At 38.0% G+C, this 10,101-nt stretch overlaps 1 protein-coding gene across 1 annotated transcript in view; it reads right to left on the bottom strand.

The window, feature by feature from the left end:
* Positions 1-10,101, bottom strand: part of LOC102768284 (probable ATP-dependent RNA helicase DDX60) — a 112,273-nt gene that overhangs the window by 1,736 nt on the left and 100,436 nt on the right. Inside the window, exons 34-36 of the mRNA XM_015568480.1 lie at positions 7,783-7,930; positions 3,055-3,197; positions 1,011-1,162 (exon numbers count right to left, since the gene is read on the bottom strand). Of these exons, the coding sequence (XP_015423966.1) occupies positions 1,011-1,162; positions 3,055-3,197; positions 7,783-7,930 (443 nt within the window). The remainder of the gene's footprint in view (positions 1-1,010; positions 1,163-3,054; positions 3,198-7,782; positions 7,931-10,101) is intronic.

The raw sequence follows: 10,101 nt of genomic DNA, 5'->3' as shown, positions 1-10,101 counted from the left end.
ATATTAAACATTTAGAAAACCATTCTCATACCTAGGGCAGGACGCATGCTCAGGAAAGACCTGAGAAGACTCCCTGGCTGGTCTCTAAGATTAGAGCAAGCAGGAAGTGAAGGGTGAGGCAGAATTGTCAATAACTACGTGCAGATAGGAGTATCTTAACAGAGAGCCAAACTGCAAAAATTGGGAGAAATTTTTTCTTCATTTTCCCCCCTCTTCTCCTCTTCCTCCTTCCTCTTCTCCCCCCCTTCTTGTGTTCAAAAACATCTTCGTCAAAACACTAGCTGAATACAAACTAAAGACACAAGGACTTCAGAGATCACACACAATGAAGAATACAGACTTTAAAAAATTTATTTAGAAAAGCCACTAAGCAAAACAATAGCTATCGTGAACAGCTAGAAACAAAAACAAAAAAACCTGAAAATCGAGAAAATTTCAGAAATACAACGTTTTAATATTCAAATGTACAGTTCTCAAAAACAATTTTGAAGCCTGAGAAGAAACAAGAAAATGTGCATTGATAAAATTATCAGAAACTATCCCGTAGAAACAAAAAAGGTATAGGACATAAAAAGCAAATACAAAAATGGAAAAGTAAGTTCTTCCTCATCAGTAATTATTTTAAATGTAAATGAATTAACTTATTTGATGAAAAGAAAAAGACTGGTCAAATGGATAAAAATATAAGCATCATCCAACTATATACTCTTGGTTTAAGGAAAATGTTTAGCAGCTAGATAGAGGTGGTTGTTGTACAACATTACGAATGTACCAAATGTGGCCAAATTGTTCACGTTCATATGGTTATTTTTATGTTATGTGAACTTCCCCTCAATAATAAGTAGTATTTTAAAATAGTTTTGAGTAAAATGCATCTGTATGACTCTTCTTAAGTCACTGCACCTTAAAATCATCCTCATAAGTTACAATGCCACAGCACAACAAACATTAATTACACAAACACATATATGTCTACTAGTATAAAGATGTTAAAATAGAAAAAGTCATACCAATTATCCAAAGTTAGTGCTGACAGGGAACGGTGTTTATAGAAGTTCAACACATAACCATTCAATGGACACTTCCTTCCATTCGTATCATATTTATTCAAGCAAAGAAAAGGGATGTTTTGAACATTCACATCAATTGTTTGTAACATAGCCTGAGGAATGCAGAGGTTGTAGTCTGTTAGCATTTTCTTTTGAGATATGCTTCAATCTATTATAAAACTTATTGTGGTTCATGACATCTAGCTAACTGAAACAACCCAATATATTTAAATAAAATATTGTCAAATGCTCAGTGTTTTAAAGTTCTCCAAACTTGAACGTAAGTGACCAAATAAAGTCAGTAAAACATCGATATTCAAAATATTAAAACTATTTTTAAAATCACAAAAACTATATATCTAACTTATTCAGAATTTGAAGAGACATAGTCACTTTTGTCATCTCAGAAATATATTACAAATATTTTTAAAATAATTTGTCCTTAAAAGATATTTGTGAGCTTACAAACTTACATTGGTACTAGAGGCCCGGCCTACAATGAACACAAGTGTTCTGTGCCCGGCCTGGCCCCCCTGGGACTGGGGGACTCCAGCGGGATTGAGAGGACTGGGCAGCACCATCTTGTGGCTATGGGCACCTCCATCTTTGTGACAGAGTGATGGTTAATTTGCATATCACCCTTTTATTAGATAGAATCAGCTACATGCAACAATAATAGTGCTTGTTCTTTATCCCCCCCCCCCCCCCACATACATCTATTTTGTCCTGAAGGATATAAGTATCTGATTTTGTCCAAGGACATACTCACAGTCATTGAAATTTATTTCCACCAACATGCTATGGATAAGCTGTCAGGAGTGAAGGTAGGACTGGCAGTCTCATTACTCCCAATCTTGTGGGGCAGTAAAGGAAGCAGCTTTTGTGTCAATTTTAAAATTAAAGTGTTTGAAATGGCCCGGCCAGCATGGCTCAGTGGTTGAACATCAACCTGTGAACCAGGAGGTCACGGTTCGATTCCGTGGTCAGGGCACATGCCCGGGTTGTGGGCTTGATCCCCAGTATGGGCGTGCAGGAGGTAGCCAATCAATAATTCTCTCCCATCATTGATGTCTCTCTCTCTCTCTCTCTCTCTCTCTCCCTCCCTCTCTAAAATCATAAAAGTATATATTTTTTAAAAAGTGTTTAATATGTAAGTATTAAGTTTTACTCTTCACTGAGCACCATTTTTAGTTGCAGGGATCACAAAAGTGAAGCAAATACAATCTGCCTCAAATAGTTTATAGCAGGGCACCAATGTTTTGGGGTTTTTTATTCTATTTTTTTTAACATTTTTATTTTTTTCAATTACAGTTTATGTTCAGTATTATTTTGTATTAGTTTCAGGTGTACTGCATAGTGGTTAGATAATCATATACTTCACAAAATGTTCCCCTCAATATTTCCAGGACCCATCTGGCACCATACATAGTTATTATTGACTACATTCCCTATGCTGTACTTTACATCTCCATGACTATTTTTTAACTACCGATCTGTACTTCTCCATCCCTTCACCCTTTACACCCAGTCCTCCAATCCACCTCCCCTCCGGCAACCATCAGTCTGTTCTATCTACAAGTCTGTTTCATGTTAATGTATATTTTGAACTTAATTGTTCTGAGATAGCTCCCAATATTCCTCATTTCTAGAGGTGATACTGATGTTTCCAGTCTCTGGTTCACTCCTGGAGTAGTAAGGGCTTATGCTATAGTGATTCATATAAGTAAGATAACATAATTCATACATGATTATTAACTGAGAAAATAACATTATTTTTGTTATCTAAATAAAGTTTTCTATTTTAAAACTACTTATGTATACAAAAAAAAAAGAGAGAGAGAGAGAGAACATTTTCCCCCCACTTCAATGAAAACTACTACCATTATAGAATATGAATAAGATGGCGGTGTTTTACTGGACTCTCAGCTAGTATTATAATCAATAAAATTATTTCTCTTAAATGATAAACAGGATACAAGAAAGTTACACATCAAAATTTACGTACATCATTTATCACATCAACATCAAATAAATCTTGATCAGTTATGTTGGACAGGCAAGCAAATGGGGAGACAGCAGTTCTGCTCTCGGTCCCAGGCATCAAATGAGAAACCAGTTCAGAGTCTTCACATTCTTTACCTGAAAAGTCTAATAAGAAATCAAATGAAAAATCAAATAAGAAAATAATTAAACTAAATGATTTAAAACAAATCATACTTGTTTGTACCATTAGTACTAGGCAAATTATTTGTTTAAAAACAAACACAAAAGTATTTGAGAGGAAAATTTAAGAGTTGTATTGCCAGATGATCACTGAGAAGACCTTCATAAGCTAAAATCATTCTGGCATCTGCTAGTGGCATCTGCTAGTGATAACTACATTTTTTGTAGTTATCAATTGGTCCAATTGGGTAAGTCCTTGTCTATCCACTCAGATATTAGAAAGACACTACTGACAAAGTAGAAAACATGCTTCATTGGACACTAGTGGATCTGAGGACCCCAGGTCAAAAACCAGGGTCATCCACCTGAACTTTAGAATGAATTTCATTATCAGTTCATTCTTCTCAAGATCCTATGGACCTATAAAAATTGCAAAATTACTCATAATAGGATTAAAAGTTGACATCATGCCCACTGTCTTACACTAATGCTATTATTATTCATATTCCAGCAGAAGGGAGGGAATCCCTACTTCATTCATCAGGAGGCAAAAATAACAGAGGAACATTTCTAGGTCTTGTGGAGCTCACTCATGTCACCCCAGAACTGAGTGGTGAGTTTGGGAAAGAAGCTATTATCATGTCCATCTTAAATTGTCCCCTACTATCTATCTATCTCTCTATTATCTATCTATCTATCTATCTACCGGGCTGAGGGACCCCCCTTCCCCCCGAGTGCACAAATTTTTGTGCACTGGGCCCCTAGTCTATATATCCAATCATCGATCTATCTATCATCTATCTATCTATCTATCTATCTATCTATCTATCTATCTATCTATCTATCATCTATCTATCTACCTACCTACGTACCTACACCTACCTACTTACCTATCTGTCATCTGTCTGTCCTCTTCCCTTCTATCTTCCTTTACTTTTTCCTTCTCTGACTTCTTTCTGTAACAATAACACTCTTATTTCTGTGTCTCATTGTTTCCCATTGAATAATTCACTGCCTTTATTCTGTTGTTTTCTCTGCCTCCCTTTGTCTGTCATGTTTGTTCTTTTGTACTTTTCTCTATTGTTGTCTATTTTCTTTCTCACTCTCTTAGTCTGTATGTCTCTCTCCTATCTTTCTGTCCATGTGTTTTGTCTCTTTCTATTTTTCTATTTATGTTTCTTTCTCTCTCTCTCTTCTCCTTCCCTGTGTGCCACTCTATGGATCTATTCCTCTATGTATTTCTACCTTTCCCACACACACTTCTCTGTGTCTTTCTCTGTCAGCCTTTCTTTTTTATTTTAAATATATATATTTTATTGATTTTTTGCAGAGGAAGAGAGAGGGGTAGAGAGTTAGAAACATCGATGAGAGAGAAACATTGATCAGCTGCTTCCTTCACACTTCCCAGTGGGAATGTGCCCGCAACTGAGGTACATGGCCTTGACCGGAATCGAGCCTGGGACCTTTCAGTCCGCAGGCCGATGCTCTATCCAGTAAGCCAAACCGGTTAGGCTCTGTTGGCCTTTCTGTTTGTCTTTTGATCTCTGCTTAAGATCCAACTGATTACTCAGAAGATACATACCATGTTTCCATGTTTTCTATTCAACTTTATCCACATTACTCCCTTGTAAATTGTTCAGTTGATCCCAATTTAGGTGAAAAATACAACTGTCTAATGTTTGACTTTTAAGCATGCAAAATTAAATGTATGACTACGGTTTATTATAAGTAACCTCTCAATTATTAACAACTATAATTATCTGCATTATTTGTTTTAATTAGAGGTGGTAATTGCACAGCATTTTACTGAACCAAATGCTACTTCAGTATTATATGGTACTTGGAAATTACATAATTATATATTGTGTATATGAATTTCACCTCAATTTAAAAAAAATCTTTGGGAAAATTATGCCTATTATTTGTCAGTATTATTTATTCACATGTAATTTCTCATAAATTATATTTGTTTACAAATGCTGATGTAGCAAATTACCACAAACCTTATGGTTTAATGCAATCCAACTGTATTATCTTATGATTCTGGAAATCAGAACTCAAAAAGGGGTCTCACTAAGCTAAAACCAAGGTGTAGTCAGAGCTGTGTTTGTTCTCTGGAGGCTCTAGTGGAGAATCAACTTCCTTGCCCTTTTCAGCTTCTAGAGGCTGCTGTACAGTCCTTGGTTTGTGGCCCCTTCCATCTTCAAAGCCAGTGGTGATTGGTCAAATCTTTCGCATGTCACCTCTTTCTAACTTTGATTCTTCTGCTTCTCTCTTTTACTGAAAAGGGCTCTTATGATTACTTTAGTCCACACATACTAGTATAATCCAGGATAATCTTCCCATCTCAAGGTCAGCTGATTAAAAAAATGTAATTCAGCCCTGGCTGGTTTGGCTTACTGGATAGAGCGTCGGCCTGGGGACTGAAGGGTCCCGGTTCGATTCTGGTCAAGGGCATGTACCTTGGTTGTGGGCACATCCCAGTAGGGGGTGTGCAGGAAGCAGCTGATCTATGCTTCTCTCTCATCGAGGTTTCTAACTCTCTATCCCTCTCTCTTCCTCTCTGTAAAAAATCAATAGAATATATTTTAAAAAATGTAATTCAATCTGAAATCTTAGTTTCCCCTTTGCTACATAACATATTCTCAAGTTCCCAGGATTAGGACCCAGATATCTTTGAGGAGAGGCCATTATTCTGCCTGCCACAGTAATCATCTGAGAGAAAAATGGAGAAGAAATATCATTGTATTTATACCTCCAAGTTGCAAATGTAGGTAACTGCTTGGGAATGATGCCATTGTAATAACCTGGTTGTTATTTAATAGGAAAGGAGTGAAGGGAAGGCTAGATACCATAGGTATGCCATTTATACAGCTTTGCCAAAAAGCTGCATTTAACACTCTCCAAATCTATTCCCACTGATTGATGAGGGAAAGGACTGGACAAAGGCAGTTTAGACACATGCCCAGTAAGGTCTGAGTGATGTGAAAGGTGCTTCTCTGTCAGTCACACCTGGAAACAAGTCAGTGGCCAGGGTGAGCATGACCCCTGCAAGCATGAGAAACCTGAATATTTAAACTTCTAAGCAAAGAACACGCTTTCTGTTCTCCTGGTTTTTACTCTCTCACACACAAGCACGGGGCTCCTGGGACTCCTGTTGTGGGGGGCTGTGCTCTTCTGCACCCATGTGGCCCACAGCCATGTGGGACTCCCACAATGGACTAATGGACTTTAATTAGCTTGGATGCTGACCTATACCTGGCTGCAACATGGAACAGAAACTCTGGCCTTGTTTTTGGCTCTACCGGAGCCCCAGCTGCACCTCTTTCAGGACTGGCTTAAGGGAAATAGGATTTTGAAACCTGAGAAATACAACTTCACACAAATAAAGTCCCTTTTCCCACATCTCATTCTCTGGTGGGGGCTTCTGAAAATTCTTATTTCAGCGGTACTTCAAGAACCTCGCTCCCATGAGCGACAGAGGAGTTTAATTCTCTGGTAACAGGAACATTTACATTCTTTTCCATGAAGTTGACTCATTACCAGCTAATTTCTCATTCCACGGTTGAATTAACTGACTATTTTCTCTTTGTCCTTCATAAGCCTCTACATTCCAATATAACATGCTATCTGGAAATATGAATAAACCAAATCAGTCCTTACTGCTCCTTTTTATCTTTATCCTATTTTTTTCTGATGCTTCTGGAAAAGAGAATTCTGCCACCTTCCCATTTTCTTCTTAGCTCTCAATCCTTCTCTCTTTCCATTTGGGGGTCATGGGTGTATTCTCTACTTCCAAACCCTTTACTTTATCTGGAATAGATTACTGAATTTTTCTTATATTTTTATTTTCTTTTTCATTTATTCTATCCTTTACTCAAAGACATGGTCAAAGCCTTAATTTATTTAATGTCCCACCTAGTACTCAAGGAAGTAGAGCATACTGATGACCACTAACAAACATGCCAATATTCCTTTTCTTATATTCCCAAAGTTAATTCAAATTTGAAAATTTAACTAGTTAATAGCATCAATACCTACTTAAAAAATAGCATCAATAGCCCTGACCGGTTTGGATCTGTGGATAGAGCGTCGGCCTGCGGACTCAAGGGTCCCAGGTTCGATTCTAGTCAAGGGCATGTACCTTGGTTGCGGGCACATCCCCAGTTGGGGGTGTGCAGGAGGCAGCTGATCAATGTTTCTAACTCTCTATCCCTCTCCCTTCCTCTCTGTAAAAAAATCAATAAAATATATTTTAAAAAAATAGCATCAATAGGAAAGGAGATGTTTTAGAATAAGTTTAGACCAGCTTATAATGACATCAGAAAATATAAAAATATCTTAAGTATTTACTGTTAAATCAAATCTATGGTGACTTAGCTAATTCCAAATTATATGAGTTCAGTGTATGATTTCCACAGCGTAGATCTGAAAGATTATGCAAGTTTCCTGTGCATTCTTTTTGCAATAGTTTTGTCCTTATTTTGTAAAGTTAGTTTTATCTCAGCATATTTACATTTCTTTTCTTTTATGGACCTCACATTCTCTTTATGTACATTCACGATCTTACCAATTTCTGAGAGAGGTAGTTGGGATTCTTTTCTCATGTCAGCCAACTTGGAAATTGTTAGGAGGAAGGAGCCAAAATACTCTTGAATTCTGGTGTTGTGTTCCTCTACCACTGCAGCAAATTCCTTGGGAAGATCATCTAGAATTACCTAGGAACAAATAATTTGATTATTGTTGTTTTGTGTGTTTTTTTTTGTAAAGCAGAAGATTACCAAAGCCTGTGAGACACGGGGTCATAATATATTTAAAACTCTGGATGAGAATATAGTTTAAATTCTATTATTTATAAAAGTATAAATAGAAAACTAAAATCCCTTGTGATCCTACTGTTACAGTAGATAGTGGGTTACGTATTAAAGAAGGGAGCTAAACTGGCTAAGCCTGATCCACTAGGAAGCTACAGCTTCACAGACACCCAGGGATAGGCACATCCTTGGCCAAAGCCCCCAGCAGGCAGAAAGACCATCTTCCCCAGGGAACAACTGGATTACAGGGGGAGGGATAAACACCATGTCCACTCTCTCATCCAAGACCAGGTGACTTCTCCCTGTAGAACTCCAGCCTCTGGGTGCACAAGCCTGTACTTGTCCCTAGGGGGAAATTCTTCTCTTGGGCACAAGCACAGTAGAAGCCAGATGAGGAAGCAGAACTTTGAGGCATGTGCAGTAGGAGCCGCAGTGGTGACCATGAAGTGGAGGAGTCTAGGATGGAAAAATCAGGGGAAAGAACGAATAAGGGCACAAAACCCCAGGAGATTCAGGAAATGGGGAGGGCCCAGCCTAGCCCCCAGACGATAAAAGAAAGTGATTGGATATTTTAAAAGGAAGCCTACTCTTGCCCAAGCCCAAGGCAAAGGCCCGTCTTGGTAGCACCCATACACTTTCTCCCTTTAGCCCAATGGTTCTCAACCTTCTGGCCCTTTAAATACAGTTCCTTATGTTGTGACCCAAACATAAAATTATTTTCATTGCTACTTCATAACTGCAATGTTGCAACTGTTACAAATCGTAATGTAAATATCTGATATGCAGGATGGACTTAGGCGACCCCTGTGAAAGGGTCATTCGACCGCCAAAGGGGTCGCGACCCACAGGTTGAGAACCCCTGCTTTAGCCAAATGGAAGCACCAAATGTGGACCCAATAGGAACAGAGAGTTTGCTGGATTGCTGGACCACTGGAGCCTTGGATGAGGATTAATGTCATGCAGTTCTGCATCCTGGCCCTCCTCCTGGGCTTGGTGGGGGCAAGTGTGGGCTTGGGGACCCATAGGCTGGACTTCTTCTTTTACAGCGAGAAGGAGTGGAGCCATCTGGCCATGGATGAGACATCGGGCATGGTGTACCTGGTCCTTTGTTTTCCCTCCAATAAATCTGCCACTAAACCTCAACTCCTCCTATGTGTGTGCCTTACCATACTTCATGTTCACTATGCTCACCTTTCCCATAATTATAGCGTATTTTTTCTTGTCAATTGGGAGAGTAGAATTCCCAGGACATGATTGCCAAGGACAGTGATTGCCAATGGCTGTTAAACTGAGCATTCATGTCTTCTTGTTTCAAATTAAATGTTACTGTGGCCATTATTTCACCATTATATGTAATGATTGAAATTATCTATAGTGTAATAAAATGTTCTATGTTATTCACTTGCTAAAAATCTCTAACAGGAATAAAGTTTTCCCTTTTTAAACAAGACCTCTAAATCTTTTCCTCATCTGAGAAGTCACTTTATACCAAGAACTGACTGAGACATAGTTAAGAGGTAACTCTAGACAATAACAGCAAAATTTTATTATCGGAAAATACAATTGCATTGCATGTTATAATGGAAAAATGTTACATTGAATTGCAAGGTTATGGTTATATATTTTTTCTTACCACTGAGTGAGAAAATTCCTTTTTAAAGTTTTTCACACAGGGAGGAAGATAATGTCTTCCAAAAAGATTTGCTAACACCACCACTAATGTTTCCATCACTTCTTCAGAAAAGCTCTTTTGGCCTGTTTAAAATAAGGGGTTTAATTTTTCAAAACTTCAGAGAACAAAATTCATCATTTTAGAAATATAATGTCAGTTCTTAATAGCTATACTTAAAATTTCAAGGTAAGACACCTTTGAAAAAGTCACTTTCCAGATTTTGGTGAATTTTTTAATAAATTCTAATTCTACCTAATAAAGATGGAATATGCTAATTGGCCCTCACACTGTCAAAGATGGCGGTGCCCACAGCCAATAAGGAGGGAATATGCTAATTGACTTCCCTGCCCTCAAAGATGGTGGCGCCCACAGCCACAAGATGGAATTGCCCTGGATTCCATCG

Source organism: Myotis davidii, unplaced genomic scaffold (genome assembly GCF_000327345.1).
Source record: "Myotis davidii unplaced genomic scaffold, ASM32734v1 scaffold392, whole genome shotgun sequence".
Classification (NCBI taxonomy): domain Eukaryota; kingdom Metazoa; phylum Chordata; class Mammalia; order Chiroptera; family Vespertilionidae; genus Myotis; species Myotis davidii.
The sequence above is the reverse complement of the archived record's forward strand: the minus strand, read 5'-3'. Positions and strand labels throughout refer to the sequence as shown.